At 35.1% G+C, this 20,392-nt stretch overlaps 1 protein-coding gene across 2 annotated transcripts in view; it reads right to left on the bottom strand.

Moving 5' to 3' along the window:
• The window catches only part of LOC127843939 (AP-1 complex subunit gamma-1-like), a 67,964-nt gene that overhangs the window by 17,166 nt on the left and 30,406 nt on the right, over positions 1-20,392 (bottom strand). For both annotated transcript variants that reach the window (XM_052373844.1, XM_052373843.1), the window contains 11 exons: positions 18,684-18,779; positions 17,650-17,730; positions 16,384-16,482; positions 16,161-16,216; positions 13,599-13,712; positions 11,665-11,805; positions 10,530-10,584; positions 9,722-9,859; positions 9,331-9,405; positions 4,518-4,645; positions 3,678-3,782 (listed from right to left, as the gene is read on the bottom strand). In XM_052373844.1, coding sequence (XP_052229804.1) covers positions 3,678-3,782; positions 4,518-4,645; positions 9,331-9,405; positions 9,722-9,859; positions 10,530-10,584; positions 11,665-11,805; positions 13,599-13,712; positions 16,161-16,216; positions 16,384-16,482; positions 17,650-17,730; positions 18,684-18,779 — 1,088 coding nt within the window. The remainder of the gene's footprint in view (positions 1-3,677; positions 3,783-4,517; positions 4,646-9,330; positions 9,406-9,721; positions 9,860-10,529; positions 10,585-11,664; positions 11,806-13,598; positions 13,713-16,160; positions 16,217-16,383; positions 16,483-17,649; positions 17,731-18,683; positions 18,780-20,392) is intronic.

Raw genomic sequence — 20,392 nt, forward strand, 5'->3', positions numbered from 1 at the left:
TTTAGTAAAGCACAAGGATCACCCAAACCGTCCTGCAGTGTCATCAAGATGGAGTGATAAATATGAGATCTAGGTCATGGTCACATGTTTTTTTCTAAAATTTTAACACTTGTTAAAACCTGAGCTTAGATACTGTAAAGATAAACATTCTGAACATGCTTTATCAAGATTGAGCCGTAAATGTGCCTCTAAAGTGAAAACAAGATTTTTCTACAATTTTACATATTGACCTAGATTTTTGACATGCATGTACCAACATTATATTAAAGATTGAGTCATAAATGTGGCCTCTAGAGTGCTAAAAAAGATGTTAAATGTTGACCTAGCTTTTTTAGACACACTTGATCTAATTTCTAAATTAAACTTAGACATTTTAAATATACATATTCTGACCAAGCTTCATAAAGATTTATTCATAAATGTTGCATCTAAAGTGGTAACACAGTTTTAACAAGAGCACCGCCATGCGGGTGCAGACAGCTCATCTATTTTTCTTTTTTAAGGTGTAGGGACCTATTTCAATTTCAATCACAAAGGAGGGAGGGGTGGAGTGGAGAGGGGTGTATAGTGTGGGGGTGTGGTCATTTATTACATTATCTTCCAAAAATGCAAATAAAAATATAAAAAAACATATATTTTTTTGGGGGAGGGGGGGATTCTTGGGTGATATGGTTGGACGGTATTTTAAACATAAAATTATAAAAATAAATATTTTGCGTTTTTTAACCATGTTTGAAAAAAAAAACAAGAGATGTGTTTGTCAGAAACACAATGCCCCCTATTGCGCCCCTTTGAATTTTTTTTTTTTTTACCTTTGACCTTAAAGGATGACCTTGACCTTGAATTTCCACCACTCAAAATGTGCAGCTTTATGAGAAGGCCGCTTTGAAATATTTATTTTTTGACCTTTGACCTTGAAGGATGACCTTGACCTTGAAGAATGACCTTGACCTTGAACTTCCACCATTCAAAATGTGCAGCTTCACGAGAACGCCGGTTTGAATTTTTATTAAAAAAAATGACCTTTGACCTTGAAGGATGACCTTGACCTTGAATGATGACCTTGACCTTGAACTTCCACCACTCAAAATGTGCAGCTTCATGAGTACGCCGCTTTGAAATTATTAAAAAAAAAAAATTTGACCTTGAAGGATGACCTTAACCTTAAACTTCCACCACTCAAAATGTGCAGTTTCATGATAACGCCGCTTTGAATTTTTTAAATATTTTGTTCGACCTTGAAGGATGACCTTGACCTTGAAGGATGACCTTGACCTTGAACCTACACCACTTAAAATGTGCAGCTTCATGATAATGCCGCTTTGAATTATTTTTTACCTTTGACCTTGAAGGATGACCTTAACCTTGAAGAATGACCTTGACCTTGAACTTCCACCACTCAAAATGTGCAGCTTATTGATAATGCCGCTTTGAAATTTTTTATTTGTTTTTTTACCTTTGACCTTGACGGATGACCTTGACTTTGAAGGATGACCTTGAACTTCCACCACTCAAAATGTACAGCTTCATGAGAATGCCGCTTTGAATTTATTAATTTTTTACCTTGAAGGATGACCTTGACCTTGAACTTCCACCACTCAAAATGTGCAGCTTCATGAGAAACACATGCATGCCAAATATCAAGTTGCTCTCTTCAATATTAAAAAAATTATGGCCAATGTTAAAGTTTTCGGACGGACAGACGCCATATATTTGACATTTGACCTTGAAGGATAACCTTGACCTTGACCTTTCACCACTCTAAATGTGCAGCCCCATGAGATACACATGCATGCAAAATATCAAGTTGCTATCTTAAAAAGTGAATTAGTAATGGCCAATGTTAAAGTTTTTTTCGGACGGACAGACACACTGACTGACACTGATGGACAGTTCAACTGCTAAATGCCACCCTACTGGGGGCATAAAACTTTTTTATTTGGGGTGGGGGTGGGGGGTATAGTGTGAGGGTGTGCTGGTCATTTATTAGATGATCTTTAATTAAAAAAAAATAATAATGGGGGGTCATGGGGGATGGTTTGAACGGAGTCAATTGTGGTATGTCAGGTAAGAGTTGTTTTGTCAAAGTATCAATCGAATCTAATCAAAAATAAAGAAGTAATGGCAATTTAAGCAAAATTTAATAACTTGACCTTGAGAGTCAAGGTCATTCAAAGGTCAAGGTAAAATTCAACTTGCCAGGTACAGTACCCTCATGATAGCATGATAGAATTTAAAGTTTAAAAGCAAAAGCCTTGATATTTTAGAAGTAAAGTGGATCTGAACACAAAATGTAACCATATATTCAAAGTTACTAAGTCAAAAAAGAGCCATAATTCCATACAAATGACAACCAGATTTATGCAACTTGTCCTTTACTGTCAACTTGTGATAGTTTGCGAGTGTTCCAAGTATGAAAGCAATATCTATGATACTTTAGGGGTAAAGTGGACCAAAACACAAAACTTAACCAAATTTTCAAGTATAAAGGGCCCATAATTCCGTCATAATGCCAGTCAGAGTTACATAACTTTGCCTGCACATTCCCCTTACGATACTTAGTAAGTGTTGCAAGTATGAAAGCAATGGCTTTGATACTTTAGGAAAAAAGTGGACCTAAACACAAAACTTAACAAAATTTTAAATTTTCTAAGTATAAAAAGGGCACATAATTCCGTCAAAATGCCAGTCAGAGTTACATAACTTTGCCTGCACAGTCCCCTTATGATAGTTAGTAAGTGTTGCAAGTATGAAAGCAATGGCTTTGATACTTTAGGAAAAAATTGGACCTAAACACAAAACTTAACCAAATTTTCAATTTTCTAAGTATAAAAAGGGCACATAATTCTGGCAAAATGCCAGTCAAAGTTACATATCTTTGCCTGCACAGTCCCCTTATGATAGTTAGTAAATGTTGCAAGTATGAAAGCAATAGCTTTGGTACTTAAGGAATAAAATGGACCTAAACACAAAACTTAACCAAAATTTTCAATTTTCTAAGTATAAAAAGGGCATATAATTCTGTCAAAATGCAAGCCAGAATTATCTTACTTTTCCTGCCCAGTCCCCTCATGATAGTAAGTAAGTGTACCAAGTTTGAATGCAATAGCATTGATACTTTATGAGAAAAGTGTACCTAAACGCAAAACTTAACCGGACACCGACGCCAACGCTGACGCCGATACCAAGGTGATAACAATAGCTCATTATTTTTTTTTCAAAAAATAGATGAGCTAATAAAATCTGACATGGTGAAATTGTTATTGGACACACATAACCCACATTTGAACTTGACCAATTGTCATCAATATTGGATCAAACATGTGGCCTTAAGTGTAGTAATGAGCTTAAACTTGATGAAGCTCACAGTACAAAGCTGGCCATAGGGTGATCACAACAGCTCACCTTGACCATTGCAAGCTAAGGTGAGCTAAACACCAAATAAGTGCTACATTCATTGTTTTTTACCATCTCTACAATAGTATCTTGAAAGATATATGTACAAATCATTTCTACTTAATGTTTAATACACATAATACATTTCTCTTTTTTCCTCAAAAATTAGAACAGCAGAAAACATTGTAACTAAAAACTATTTTCCATGATCCACATGACTTTAAAATAGCGGTATAAACTGCATGGTTAATATTTAACTTGCATATGCATGTGTGCCCTACCTCATGTGGTCATATTTTCTGAATATAGTGGTGTACTCCACTGCTCTCTGCTGCAACTCAGTCTGTGTACTGCTACTGTAGCGTGAGGTCACAGTGAGAATGGCACTGAAATGGCATAGTCAAACTTTATCAAATGATAGTGTTTTGTTACTTACCAGGGCTTTGTTTTCTTCTTTAGCAAGGGCCTTAAATAGGCCACTTCCCCAAAGAGAAAGGCCCCTTTCCTTACAAGAATTTCTTTAAACGTTCACAAAATTTCAAGCTTACTTTGGAAACAAATTTCCCTTTTAAGTTTTGTCGATTATTTTGTCACCCAAAATGGAAGGCTAGGCTCTTTCCACAAATCAGGGAAAAATGACCTGTTAACAATCTTAAAGGGGCATTTTTTACTCCATTTTCAAGGGGCCGAATTTCTTTTCAACCCCCCTCCCCCTCAGTAAATAGTATATTATAAAAGCTTTGTAAAAAGCATTAATAATGTTTTATGAAATGTGCTTTGTTTTTAATCTGGTAAGGGCAGATGAACAACAAACACACAGGTGAATCACATAAGCATAAGAATGTCCTGCCAAGTATATACCATCACTAGATGCCTCGCACATAAGCATAGGAAAGTTTTAACATCTTTTTCTAGCAAAAAAATCAGAAGAAAAAAAAGAAGTAATTTTTATTTTATGAGACCAAATCTCATGGCTGAATGAACAAACTCATGTTAATCATGCTTATTAGTAGTAGGATGTTTACATTGTGTCTGCAGTATACGGAGCCTCAAATCTTCTCCAATGAAAGGAAGTAGCCACATGGTTTCATCACATTGACTTCTCACTGTCATCTACTTACTCTTTAGTGTGTGTGAATCTCGTGCTGAGTTTCATGAGGGCCGTTATGCAGTACTCCTTGGTAACTGACGTGGAGTTGTTGTTCTCCAGACACTTCTGTAAAACTCGCACCACGTCCTCTTCAGTCACCTGCAGTAAACACGATACTTGGGCCCGTAGAAGAAGAAAGAACTTTTTTTTTAAAGGAATACTAGACAATTGCATTCATTTTCCTTAGAATTTGGCATCAATGATCTCTATCTAAATCATTCTTTATGTGGAATATTTTGTTAAGGCCATTATCACCAGTGGTAGCCTATTTAAATGCTGACTATATTTTACTTGGTTCTCAGTCGATTCTTCATTCTAAACTCTAAGAATGGGTTGGTAAATACAGTACTGGTAAGTGCATCCGGACAGTAGGGACTGCCACAAAGTGTCATCCTTTCAGATGCTGGACATGTCACACAAACTGATGCCCAAAAGGACACAGGTTTGGACAGAGACAAATTAACAAGTCAGTTTTATGGTCATCAGCTGTAAAAAAAATGTTTGAGAAAAATCCACCAAAAAGTGCAAGTCACTAAGCATGAAAAAAAGATCACTTGCGTTATTCACACTTCATGCTGTCATGAAATATTTCAATTTTCATTTTAAAATCTTGAGAAACGTACCAGTTGAAACACTCAACAAATATCAATCAAGCCTCATTCTGAGAAAACTGGGCTAAATGCCTGTGTGTAAAGTGTCATCCCAGATTAGCATGTGCAGGGCTCAACATTCACCTAAAAACCAACTTGCCCTGTTGGGCAAGTATTAAGAAAATCTACTTGCCCTGAACGTAAAGCCACTTGCCCAAACATTAAATATCACATTAACTGTAAACCTCATATTTTAATAAAGATCAAAAAGATACCCCACAAAACCTTTTTTATGTTTGCACATTTAACAAAATGATTACAGGAATTAAAGTCTCATTAAGTCTAAATGTAGATTTGTGCCAATGTTTGCTTATTAATGAAATAATTAGTCGTTCTCCTCCACGTCTTAGTCAGCAACTTAGACTTAAAAGTTACTTATAAAGACAAAGCTAAATAAACTAGACATTTCTCGTCTGCTAACAGTACTGTGAACAACACGTGAACCGTAACAAAAATGTGAATTGACGTAAAGCAAAAGAAAATGTATGTAGCAAAATATAATATATACAGTCAATCTTGTATTAAGAGACCACTCAAGGGAGTAATCAAAAGTGGTCTCTAAATAAAATGGTCTTTAAATAAAAAATGCCATTCTGGAAGAATGCTTACCCTCAATTTTAATCTATATGAAGGATAATCTCTTTTGTCAACAATGATTTTAACTTTTATAATAAAATGAATATAAACACAATACATAAACAATATTTTACTTATAATGTGTTTTATTTTTTCACTTATTATAAATTATCATATATTATAAATGCATTGTGTGTACATATTTATTTGCAAAAACAACATAGACAAGGAAATATTTTTCGCGTTTTTTTTTCACCTGACACATAATTTTCCACGTCTTCAAGCACCTCGGCTTTACGCTTAAGAATGTTCTGAATTTGGGTTTTACCGACTACAAACTCATCTGCAATTTTACGTGCACTTTTATTCTTTGACAATTCCAAAACCCGAATTTTCTCGTTCAACGTTAACACTTTTCGTTTTGACATTTTAATTTCTGCATGTACGCTTAAGGAAATCTTACTTGATTATGATACATAATGAGCTGAAAAAAATAAAACACGTCAATTGAAAACAAACAAACAGACCTGATTGGAAAATTTATTAAGTAAATAACAATGTGATTGGCTAACAAATAGCTACTAATTAGCATAATTACAAATTGGTAATGTACGGATTTCGACAGATGTTGCCGATTAATAGTTTATTTTCCGCACTTCTCAGGAAATGTTTGTCGCGTACAGTGCATCGTTTCTGCACCTGTTATCTATACTCGAGAAAAATCGGCGTTGTCTCTAAACGTTTCACATAGTAAACTTTTTAAGCTGTAGACTGTGCGTAAAACGTTCCTCTATTATTGAACTCAATAAATTGATATGCCGTCTACAACAATACCGGTCAGAACCGGTCAACGAGACAAAGCATAATCATAATGGTTGGTGTGAAAACAAAGCAGAGGTGTAACAGTACATCTTATTGGCTTTGATAAACAATTAACACGGATTTGTCCCTGAAAGATCAATACATTAACCACTTTTACCTCCTAGTGGTCGCTTAATTCAAGATTTGGACATCAAAATACATAGAAATCAGCGGTCGCTGGTCGCGTAAGACAAATATCGCTGAATTCAATATCATTATATAGCGAAAAAGCTCTGTGGTATTTCAAAATGGTCGCATAAGACAAAGGTCGCTTAATAAAAGTGGTCGCATCCACAAGATTGACTGTATATATATACCGAAGCTATTTATTGTTGTTTCTATATAGTTATATAATTTAAGTAGTTTTCTTCATGACTGAAAACACCAACGATGTTATGTGTAACTGAATATTAATGAAAAAGATAAACACAATAGCATTTGAAACCTATGTTTGGAATCCCAAGCCATTTACGGCGTTTCTAAAAATAAATTTGGAAATGCATGCGCACCATGCGTAGTTAGTTCGGACTTCCGCAAACAACAATCGCCGAGGTAAATTCGTGCATAAGGCAAATCGTTTGTGATTATTTGTACTATTTAAGTTTTAACCACAAAAACACATGTTTTTCTTTGTTCTTTTTTGCACTTGCCCGGGCAGACAACTAGATTCTAAAACAAGAGCACCGCCTTGCGGGTGCAGACCGCTCATCTATTTTCTTTTTAAAGGTGAAGGGACTCTCATTTTCAATCACAAAGGAGGGAGGAGTGGAGTGAAGAGGGGTGTATAGTGTGGGGTTGTGGACATTTATTACATTATCTTCCAAAAGAGCGAAAAAAAAAAAAAAAAAAAAATCGGGGGGGGGGGGGGGGGGGGGGGGGGGGGGGGGGGGGGGGGGGGGGGGGGGGGGGGGGGGGGGGGGTGGGGGGGGTGGTTTGGTGCGATGGTTGACGGTTATTTCAAACATAACCGTTTTTTAAAAAAAATGGGGGGTGGGTGGGGTGGGGGGGGTGTATAGTGTGAGGGTGTGGTGGTCATTTGTGAGATGATCTTAAAAAAAAAAAAAAAAAAAAAAAATTAGGGGGGGGGGGGGAAAGGGGGGGAGGGCACGGGGATGGTTTGGGTGAAGTCTATTGTGGTATGTCAGGTAAGAGTAGTTTCATCAAAGTATCAATCAAATCTAATCATAAATAAAGAAGTTATGGCAATTTTAGCAAAATTTAATAATTTGACCTTGAGAGTCAAGGTCATTCAAAGGTCAAAGTAAAATTCAAGTTGCCAGGTACAGTAACCTCATGATAGCATGTAAGTATTTGAAGTTTGAAAGCAATAGCCTTGATACTTCGAGTGGATCGAAACACAAAATTTAACCATATATTAAAAGTTACTAAGTCAAAAAAGGGCCATAATTCCGTAACAATGACAACCAGAGTTATGCAACTTGTCCTTTTACCGTACCCTTATGATAGTTTGTGAGTGTTCCAAGTATGAAAGCAATATCTATGATACTTTAGGGGTAAAGTGGACCAAAACATAAATCTTAACCAAATTTTCAATTTTCTAAGTATAAAGGGCCCATAATTCCGTCCAAATGCCAGTCAGAGTTACATAACTTTGCCTGCACCGTCCCCTTATGATAGTTCATAAATCTTGCAAGTATGAAAGCAATAGCTTTGATACTGTAGGAATAAAGTGGACCTAAACACAAAACTTAATCAAATTTTCAATTTTCTAAGTATAAAAAGGGCACATAATTCTGTCAAAATGCAAGTCAGAGTTACATTACTTTGCCTGCACAGTCCCCTTATGATAGTTAGTTAGTGTTGCAAGTATGAAAGCAATAGCTTTGATGCTTAAGGAATAAAATGAACCTAAACACAAAACTTAACCAAAATTGTCAATTTTCTAAGTATAAAAAGGGCACATAATTCTGTCAAAATGCATGCCAGAGTTATCTAACTTTGCCTGCCCAGTCCCCTCATGATAGTAAGTAAGTGTACCAAGTTTGAATGCAATAGCATTGATACTTACTGAGAAAAGTGGAACTAAACGCAAAACTTAACCAAAATTTTCAATTTTTTAAGTATAAAAAGGGCACATAATTCTGTCAAAATGCACGCCAGAGTTATCTCACTTTGCCTGCCCAGTCCCCTCATGATAGTAAGTAAGTGTACCAAGTTTGAATGCAATAGCATTGATACTTTCTGAGAAAAGTGGACCTAAACGCAAAACTTAACCGGACGCCGACGCCAACGCCAACGCCGACGCCGACGCCAAGGTGATGACAATAGCTCATAATTTTTTTTCAAAAAATAGATGAGCTAATAACTTGCCTGAACCCAACTTTTACTTGCCAGGGGCAATCGGACAACCGTTAATGTTTAGCCCTGATGTGTAGTTTGCACAGGCTAAACAGGAAGAAAACATCCTGCTTTTCTGTCATGTTTCGTTTGTAGGAGGTCTAATTTCAACAAAAATCCACTTTAGTCAGAACATTTTCTCCCTGATTAGCCTGTGCTTACTATACAGGCAAATCTTGGAGTATACTTAAAGCACATGAATTAAACCCAGTTTTCCCAGAGAGAGGCTCTTGTAAGGGGCTTTAACAAAACCAGGCCCTATAGGTTTAAACTAACTGGCACCAAAGGCACCAAAAACATAGTTTGTGTGTCTATACTAAAACTGGGCCAAATCCTTACCGGTCCCAACTCGTCCTCCTCGTTAGTGGGAACCAGCAGCTGCTCACCATACTCTCCGATGCACCAGGCCGCCACCTGCAGTGGTTTTTGTCATTCAAATTTAATGGAAAAAAGTATATTTTTTTCCAAATACCCCATTGAAGTTTATAAAAATAAATATACTTTTTTTTATAAATCTTAACATTTAGTTCTTCTCTCATCCAGCTCTATAAGCTTCTTTTCGCTGAACTTCAGTAAATAAATATAATAGTGAAAAAAAATTATTTTCAATTTTAAGTATTTGTTATAAAAAAAACAACAACAGTAATTTCCAAATTTTAGTAAAAACGTTGAGATTTTCACAATCCAAAGGGACCCAGGCCCATTCCCAATATAGCGACATAACACTGACCTGGCTTAGAGGCTGCTGGGAGTTGTCCTCCTTCAGTGAGAAGAACAGCTGTCGCACGGTGTAGGAGTGCAGCTGACCTGTGCTGGCTATCAGCTGGATCACGATGGACACGATGTCATTGTGCACGTAGTTGCCTGCCTGTATGGGAGGTAGTCAGTTGGGGATTTGATATATTTTTAATATTGAAATATATGAAATACATTTCATTTGGGTACATTTTAATGAAGTAAAGGTAGATCAGTTTTATCTATATGAAGTCATAGTGACTGTAGTTGCCTGCCTATAGGGGTTGAAGGAACTTTGTTAATAAACAAGAGATGTGTTTGTCCGAAACACAATGCACCCTATTGCGCCGCTTTGAAGCCATATATTTCACCTTTGACCTTGAAGGATGACCTTGACTTTTCACCACTCAAAATGTGCAGCTCCATGAGATACACATGCATGCCAAATATCAAGTTGCTATCTTCAATATTGCAAAAGTTATGGCAAATGTTAAAGTTTGCACAAACAAACAAAGCCAACAAACCAACAGATAGTGCAAAAACAATATGTCCTCCACTATAGTGGTGGGGGACATAAAAAATAATTGTGTCTCGTTCTGGGAAAACAGGGCTTAATACATGCGCTAAGTGTTGTCCCAGATTTACCTGCGCATAATGCACTCGCAAATCAAGGAAGACACTTTCTGCTTTTATTGTATTTGTCATTAAGCGAAAATCCTGTCAAGGGTGAAAGTGTGGATCCCAAATTAGCCTGTGTTTACTGTACAGGCTTATCTGGGATAAGAAGCAGAAAAGTTACTTACAATTCTCATTACTCGCATCACAGTGTCAACATGCCAACGTTTATTGGGAGAGTATCTGCAATAGAATTAAATAGTTACAAATCCAGAAGAAACAAGAGATTGCCAAGCAATATTGTCCCCTACCAATGAAACTCCACCATTGTCAGTAAAAAAAAATAAAAAAATTATTTGTTGCCATAGCAACCAAAATTCTTGACGTAGAAACGAAATGAAATGACATGCATACTCTCCATATTACCATCTATCCATGTTTCAAGTTCAAATATGAAGAACTTTTAAAGTTATCGCAGGATCCAGATAAGTGTGACGGACTGACAGACTGACAGACAGACTGACTGACACACGGAGCACAAACCATAAGTCCCCTCCGGTTTCACTGGTAGGGGACAACAAAGTATGGCCTTAAGCATTTTAAGAGTCCAATTCCTTTATAGGTTAAAGAGATTACCAGGCCGCATTTTATTTAAATGATCTTCAGTAACTTTTACCAAGATAAGCAAATGCTCACTATTTCCATATTGCAATGACGCTTGAATGTATTATGTTTACTTGACATTTTTAATGCCAAATTGCCTGACATTTATTCATGAAGGATATAATGTGTTATAACATTTATTTAAAGTGATATTTTTTATTTTAAAAATTAGAGACCTTAATTGATTGTCTTTAAGTTCAGAAATGGGGAATTGTATCAGTTGTTTTTGAGTCAAATGTGGGGCCAAAATTCAGCTCTATTCCATATCTCTAAAAGTATATATTTTTCCCAAATGACTATCTGAAATTCCCAATGGAAAGTTAAAAATAAATAAATAAATAAATTAAAACATTTCATTAATTTTACTATCATGTCCTTTTAAGTTGATTATTACAAAATATATAAATATAGAAAACACTTTTATTCTTAATTTTATGGTATTTGTGACCAAAACAACCCACATAAATTTCCCAATTTAAGTCAAAACCAGGAGATTTTTCCCAATCCAAAGGGGCCCCGGCCCCAGTCCCAAAATGTTAAAAAAAATGTGTGAACATACAATATTTCCAAGATTACAAGAATCATAACATAGGTTGGATAAGCACCAAAGAAGTATCAATAAACATGCCATTGGATAACATTCAATACATCTGTCCTTACTTTTCAGTTGCCATGACGATTTTGGAGCAGGTGTCAGACTTGAATTCTGGGTCACAGTTCTCGAGGAATGTGAGAAGTTCCTTCATCATCGCTCGGATGTTGTTTGTGTTCACAAGCGCAAATGAAAGCTCCATCGCACGTCTGAAAATTTATGCTAAGGATAATTTGTTTGTTGAATGAAACCAGCAGTTTGCTAAGCAAGCTTGACTTTTTGTGTCATGGCCTGATAACAAGAACATATAAAAAGCCTTTCAATATTTACATTATAATCTGAGCTATTTTGATTGAACCGAGATCTGCGTTTGTGAAACACAATGCCTCCTACTGTGCTTTGAAGCCACATCGCAGCTATTTTAGAGTCCACACCCATAACTTTTCCAAAAATAAATGGACAAAAACTAAACTCAAACTCCATCTGAAAGTCATGTAGATAGACTCACATACCAAAACTAAGCTCAATCAGCAGAATGCGGGATATACTGAAGGACAAAAAATCTGACTGCTATATGCCACTCTACTGGGGGCATCAAAATAAATGAATACTATTTTTTATAACTGTTCATAAATAACCTTGATTAGGAAAGGCTAAAACTTGGGTTTGATTATTCCTTCTGTCTGTTTATAACCAACAAGCTAATTATAACAACAATGAGATGGCACAGACATCCTTGGTAAAGGCAAAATATGTCTAGTTTCAAGATTTCCGCAGAAATACACCCTCTGCTTTAGTAATAATATCAATGCTCCTATGGTTTTGTGAGTGTTGGGGGTAGAAGAGGGTTGTCTTAATATAAAATCTTTTATCCCATCATCAGACGTGCATTGTCGAAATAAACCACTCTGGAATAAATTTTCCTCTATTTGGGCAGTGCTGAAATATTGCTATAAGATGTAATTTATTTTTAACACATAATGCAACTCATAAAGCAAAAAAACTTTATTTACAAATATTAAGTGCTCGTACTCGTGGCGTCATTATTAACACATCCTACGACACAATGCATGTTCTTTCACGCTAAAGCTGCAGTTGTCTAGTGTTTTTTTTTCATTATTTCTTAAAAATCAGGGATGTAGAGGTATGATAAATAGAAAAACAGGTTAGTTACTGATCTTTTTGTAATGCATTAGGCTCGGCACGATTAAAAATTTTTTAACAATATTTGCTTAAAATAACTTTGGGATTTTCCGTGTAGTTCGATTTTCCTATTCATTTTTTTTTTAAAGAAATAATTTACGACTATGAAAATTGATGGGATGAATCGAATACTAGGTCAGTGCCGAATAAAGCAAAGTTTATTTTGTTCGGCTCATGGTTCAGATTTGCTAAGCCTCGCAGAATAAACTTTGCTTTATTCGGCACCGACCTAGTATTCCATATTTATTTAATTTTGGCTATTTCAAATCGTACTTCAGAAAGTCAAATAACCTTGTCACACTTTTTGGGATTATCGGGTTTACAAGTACAAAGTGCACAGACCATTACCCAACTTGAATCATGGCATAGCAGGGAGAATGGCAATAGAAATAATTGTAAGACCAATCATCACACCAATTATGTGTCTGGGCAGGGAATAAACCTGTTAGCCACTGATTTGTGGTCATGCCCTCTACCAATTGAGATAGTCAGCCACATAACATAATGACATAGAATAAAACATCTAGTAATAATACTACAAAATTATTATATGAGTCGCTTTCTGAGAAAACTAGACTAATAGGGTGGGTATCAAGTATTGACCGAGATAAGCCTGTCTAAACAGGAACGGCTAATCAGGGATGATACTTTCTGCTTTTAATGAATTTTCTTTTGAAGGGAGTCTCTTCTAAACGAAAATCAAATATAGGCAAGAGTCGTTCCTGATTAGCCTGTACAGACTGGCACTTTGGGAAGAAACTTCACGCTAATTCACTCTCAAATAACACTGCATGCCTACCTTCTGATAGATATGTCTGTATCTTTGAGGCAGTCCACAATCGTTGTACGGTGGCGCTGTACTGCATTGTAGTCCGCATTCACAACTCGTAGCAGGGTGTTTAAAGCTACATACCTGCATAGAAAACAGTGTAAAGTATATTTAAAACTTCAACTTTCCTGAATCTAAATTAGTCATTATTATTAAGGAAGTAACCAAAAGTGGTCTCTTAATAAAATGGTCTTTATATAAAAAAAGGCAATTTGGGAAGAATATGCGGACCTTCCATTTTAAATCAAGATGTAGGATTATCACCTTTGGACACAATTATTTCCACTTTTGTAATCAAATAAATCTAAATAAAAATAAAATAAATAAATAATGTTTTATTAAAATGTGTTTTGTTTTCTCTTATTCTAAAATTTATTAAATTGGGTTTTTCTGACTCCAAACTCATTCGCGATGTTAGGTGCACTTTTACTCTTAGACAATTCCAATACCCGAATTTTCTCATCAAACCTTATAACTTTCTGTTTTGACATTTTAATTTCTGCATGTAAGCTTTTGGAAATCTGACTCGATTATGGTGCAAAGGGAAATAAACAAAACACGTCGATAGAAAACTAAATAAACAGGTCTGATTGGAAAAATTTGCTAACACAAACTAATTAGCATAATAACAATTAATTTTTTTAGAGAACGGATATCGACACATGTTACAGATTAATAGTTTATTTTTTACACCTCGCGAACACTGTGAAAATGTTTGTCGCATCGGCGCATTGTTTCTGCAATTAAATCAGCGATTAAGTTTGTCACTTAACATCCCAAATTATAAACTCTTTAAACCGTAGACTATGCGTCAATACCTCACTGTATTATTCAACACAAAAAAATGATACGCAGTCTGCATCAACACCGGTCAGAACTGATCATCAATACAAAGGAAAATTGCTGGTGTGAACACAAAACAAAGGTGCAATCTTACATCTTATCGGCTTAGATAAACAATTAACACGGATTTGTACCTGAACGGTCAACAGATTTACCACTTAAACCTCAAAGTGGTCGCTTAATTAAATATTTTAACATCAAAATACACGAAAATCAGCGGTCATTGGTCGCGTAAGACAAAAGTTGCTTAATACAATATGAATATTTAGTGAAAACTCTTTCGGGGAAATTCAAAGTGGTCGCATAAGACAAAAGTCGCTTAATGCAAGTGGTCGCAAGCACAAGATTGACTGTATATGTAATTTTATGACAATGAAATACAGGTACATACAGTGGGTTCAACAATAGACCTTTAATATACCAAATAGCTTATTATGCAGAACAATAGGCAATCAAAGCCGCAAAATCATCTTAAACCTTGTACAAACATATGCAGTTTGTAGAATGACTACATTCATTTAAAAGGCCAGTCCAACATTAAAATAATTCAATGTCTTTTAATAGTGATTAGTTCTTATTAGAGCTGTAACGATTTAGTTTCATGCATCTAAAAACCGGTTCAACGACGCCGATTTGATTTCGATTCCAATACGGCCAATTTCGATTTGATTCACTGCAATCCCAATTGATCCACATTTTAAACCTTACTTTCCAAATCCGTCGTCTAAACTTTCTTGCCATTTGTAATACGTCATGTGATTGATCAATAAAAGACAATAGCCAATAAAGAATCCAATGAATGAAAAAATAACATGCTGAGCATTACATCAGCCGGCAAAATGGCTTCTTCAACCACACTGAAAGACACACCGTAAAAATTAAAATAAAAAGTATAGGAACATTTTGGATTAAGCGAAGGTTCTGATGCAAAGTCAACTTGCAAAACATGTTTTGTTCAGTTAAGTTACCCTAAATCTGGAAGCACTACGAATTTGAGGCAACATTTAAAGAGAAAACATATGGTTTGTTTACTAAATTGTGTGCATTCTGTTAAAAAGTCAACAGGAAGTTGTTAATATACTTGCATGTTTTTTTTTGTTTTTTTTTTTCTGTTAAACACATGTGATACGTTGTGCATTTTATGTTATTTAAGAATAACACAACAGGAAGTTTTGATCAATAAATTTGTTACTTATAACCACAATGTTGCATTGTTAATTTTATTTCACACATTAAACACTTTAATAAAATGTATACATAATAAGTTAATAACAAATACCAAACATATTAATTCATACACTGGACTAACCAAACATGAAATTGTTTGCAAAATAAGCAGCAAATAGTTTAATTTGAATTGAATCGAAAATAATCGAATCAGACCATATGGTATCGAAATCGAATTGAATGATCGGTGAATCGTTACAGCTCTATTTCTAGTGAAATAAAATGAAATTTGTTTTAAATAAAACTATTTTTTTACATTGAAAATTGCTCAATTCAAACAAAAAGTAATGAATGGAATATAATTCTTTTAAATGAACTGACTGGTACTAAATTTAATCAAAAGGCATTTACTGCTATTAGATTTGCTAAAACTTTCTAATAAAGAATTACTTTATCTTTTGTCTTCTTTTTAATAATGAGTAAAATGTTTACTAGACATTATATTGGATAAGGAAGTCTTACCTTATATTTTTATCGTTATTCAACAGAAATCGCCCCAATATATTTACAGCTAGTACCTGGAATTTCAGAGAGAAACAATTAAACATCAGTATGTCAACAACAAAACTGAAATAATGCATTTGTAAAAAAAAAACACTTACAAATGGTAATTAACAAAATTCACAATGCAAAAAAATGTAAAAATTATATTTTGCAGTTAAGGTCAAGTTATATTCATACTCACTCTAAGCCCTGATTCAGATTTTATTCCCATGATGGTCAATACAATCTCATAGAGAATGGAATGTCCAACGTTTTTACTGGTATCTGTATTTGTTGCCACCTGCAAAACACAATGTTCAAAATGTACATGACATTTATTTTATAAATCAATCTGGCAATACACAATAAATATCTTAATACCATAAATAGGTAGTGCTTATCAATTCAATTCAGCTTATATTTGTTACACAACTTTGCAAGTATATAAGCAAGCTGCATTGTTGTTGCAACAAGCAAATTCATTGAATTGATATCCCCGGCCAATAAATATAGTTTACGGATGGGTGTAAATCCCTTGATGTTCGATATAATAGAACAACATGAAGAGTAGGTTAATAAATTTAATGCAAGGCAACACTCCTCATTGATATCTATACATCCATGAAGTTTCATATTGAAATCTTGTAGCATATTTGAGATATAGCCCTGAAATGTTACATCATACAAAATCAACAATGGGCAATAACTCTTATTTAAGAAAATATAGGGTTATGGTTCCTGTGCATTGCACTTTTTTTCATTGATCTCTAGACACCCATGAAGTTTCATGTTAACATAGTGTATTATATATGAAATATAGCCTTGAAAATTTAAACATTACACAAAATAAGGACAATAACTCTTATCTAAGAAATTGTAGGATTATGGTTCTTTAGCATGGCCATTCTCCTTGTTGATTTCAATACACCCATGAAGTGACTTGTTGAAATCTTGTATGGTATCTGAGATAAAGCTCTGAAAAGTTACATCATACAAAAAAAAACAAAGTAAATAACTCTTGTTTAAGAAAGTGTAAAGGTGTGGTTCTTGTGCATAGCACTTATTCTTGTGATTTCTATACACCCAAGAAGTTTCATGATGATATCTTGTATAATTTCTGAGAAAACGCCATCAAAAGTTTGTAACAGACCACGGACGGATGAACTGTCGGACTGATAGACAAACAATGCCAATTCTATATCCATCCGCCTTTGGTAGGGATAATATAAAAGAGAAGTGTTTAAAATAAATAACTTCGCAAGTAATGCAACCTAAGAGAAAAATATACAAACTTCTTATTTTCAATATTTATATGTTGAGAAATTTAAACAAATTATTCTGCCATTCTCAATATTCTGACACTCAATTTATTTAAATAAATGTATAATTGCCCCAAGACTTAAAGTGAATTCATTTGATACAATGACAACCAAGGATTCAAATGGAGAGCAATAAGCTTGTGTCTTACCTGGGCAAGAATGTCGTTCATCGTCTCACTGGACTCCGCATCGTTCTTACCCAGAATCCTCAGCAGTCGCAAGATCTTCACCTACGAGGTGAATATGATTGTGTTAATGCATTTTGTACATGAGCCTCTCTTTTTGAAAATGGAGTTTACTGCTACTTACGTTAAGTCTCGTCCCAGATAAGCCTTGCAGTTTGCACCGGCTAATCAGAGATGGCACTTTCCACTATTATTGTAATTTTGTTGAAAGTTAAGTCTCATTTTTTAGTAAAAATCCAGTTTCAGCGGAAAAAGCCGTCCATGATTAGCCTGTGCATACTGAACAGGCTAATCTGGGATGACACTTTAGGCACATGCATTTAGCCAGAGTTTCCCAGAAAGAAGCTCGTATAATAAACTGTACAATAAAAGTACATGAAGCGCAAAGAACTAAATAACAAGTGTAAGTGTGATTTAATGGCCATCTGCAACATGAACTTTTGCTTTTTACTGAATAAATGCAACCAGCTTAAACTGTTATTGCAGAGCATGACCTAAGGCCTGGTAAGACTAACATTTTTAGGTTGTTTTTTATTTTTAGTATGAATTTGATGATCATGCTCAATTTGGTGTTCACAGATGTTCTATTAGTTTTGAGTATGACGTAACCTGGAGTTTAAGGAGTAAGATGTACTTAACAGACTGTTACTTTAACAGGTGGTTACAATTTTGAGCAACCAGGGTCCATATTAACCAACCTATTCTTAGACTTAAGAATAAAGAATAGACTAATAACCAAGAAGAATACCTCCAGCATGTGAATATTTACAGGCTTTCACTGGTGATAATTGTTATTTACAAAATACTCTACATAAAGCATTATGTAGATAGAGGATAATACCAAGTTTGGCTAAAATTAAAGCAATTTTTTAATATTCCAATTTAAAGAATTGTCCTTATTCTTTGACTTAAGTCATTGATTTTTTTTTGGTGAATACAGGCACCAATAACAACCAAACATAGGCATCTGCTCGTCACAATACACAGTTTGTACCTACCTGTAGGAATGGGTCGCTGACTCCAGACACGTCGTGTTCAGGCGAGTAGCCAGACATGATCAGGTTCTTTAGTATTCTCACCAGCTGGGGAACAGTCTGAAAATATAGTGAAGACATACAATGTATTGCTTGCCAAGAATGATAGCCCATGGTCATGCAGGCCTAAGATGCATACAGAACCTTTACTTACACAGAACTTAATTATTATTGTTAATCAAACAGACATCAAAAATGCAAAACAAAGTTTTGTTAACACAAATGCACAAGAATGAAGCATGGCCATGGTTTGAATGCCTCCATAAAAAGGTAAGTAATTCTGGTCAAATTGCAGGTACATGTAGAGATTTACACCTTTGTTGGTGACCTCATATGATGATCCTGAAGACAAGTGCAGAGTTGCAATTAAATTCTGTAGTAGACTTGAAGATATGGGCCGGCTCTGTCAAAAGGGGGCTTAATGCATGTGCGTAAAGTGTCGTCCCAGATTAGCCTGTGTAGTCGGCACAAGCTAATCAAGGTTGTCACTTTCAGCCAAAACTGGATTTTGCTGAGTAGAGACTTTCAATAAACCAATAATATCATAAAAGCCGAAGGCCACAGGCTAATCTGGAACGACTCTTTACGCACGTACATTTAACCCTTTTTCACAGAGCATGGCCCATATGAAGTTGTTGCCCCAAAAAGTTAATCTGATTTGGTTTATTACAAAAAGGGGAATATTCCTATTACTTTACAGGTAATAAGTATGGAACTTAATATGTGACTGCAAAATATGTCCAAAAACACTTGCGAGATGTTTCAATCAAATACCTGTCGTAGAAATATTGATATGGAGATATTGCATGGTTACCTTAACCAGAATACTAAGCAGACGACCACAGCAAAAAATGGTTCAGTACAATAGATTATTCTATGAATTGTCAAGCATAAAAACTGTTCTTAAAATAACATTTAAAATGACAAAACAAACTTAATTATCAATTTGACACTTATAAATTGATTTTAAGTGTTTAAGAAATGGATTAAAATTGTGACTTTGTAGAATTATTTCTGATTTATTTGTTTTGAAGTTGAACAGACTGTAAGTTGTCACAGAGGCCTGAACTATTAAGACGCTATGCACGTTTCTGCATGAACATTAGGTTAGCAAAAAATAACATTAATATGGGCCCTGCTCTGTGAAAAGGGGATTTTATTATGCATGTGCTTAAAGTAAAGTGTAGTCCCAGATTAGCCTGTGCACAGGCCAATCTGGCATGAAACTTTCCGCTTTTATGATATTTTCTGTTTAAAGAAAGTCTCTTCTTAGCAAACATCCAGTTTAGGCCAAAAGTGTTGTCCCTGATTAGCCTTTGCTGACTGCACAGGCTAATCTAGGACAACACTTAACATAAATAAATTAAAACCCCTTTTTCACAGAGCACGGCCAATTTACATTATGGATACCACCCTAGCAATATCAAAGGCTAAAATGAAATTAACCAAACCTAAAACAAACCAGCGGTAAAATCTATAAACTTCATGCTTCTGTCTTGATTCTGTTGCAATATTGCTAAATCTGTACTACATTGCAATCCATAGCTGCATTGCATATATAGAGAATAATAGGTTGGTGACGTGGATGGAGAATGGTTATCTGGCAAGTCGGAGGAAGTTATCAGGTGAGCAGAAGGCAAACCCGATAAGATCCTCCGACGAGCCAGATAACT

Source organism: Dreissena polymorpha, chromosome 9 (assembly GCF_020536995.1).
Source record: "Dreissena polymorpha isolate Duluth1 chromosome 9, UMN_Dpol_1.0, whole genome shotgun sequence".
NCBI classification, from domain to species: Eukaryota; Metazoa; Mollusca; class Bivalvia; order Myida; family Dreissenidae; genus Dreissena; species Dreissena polymorpha.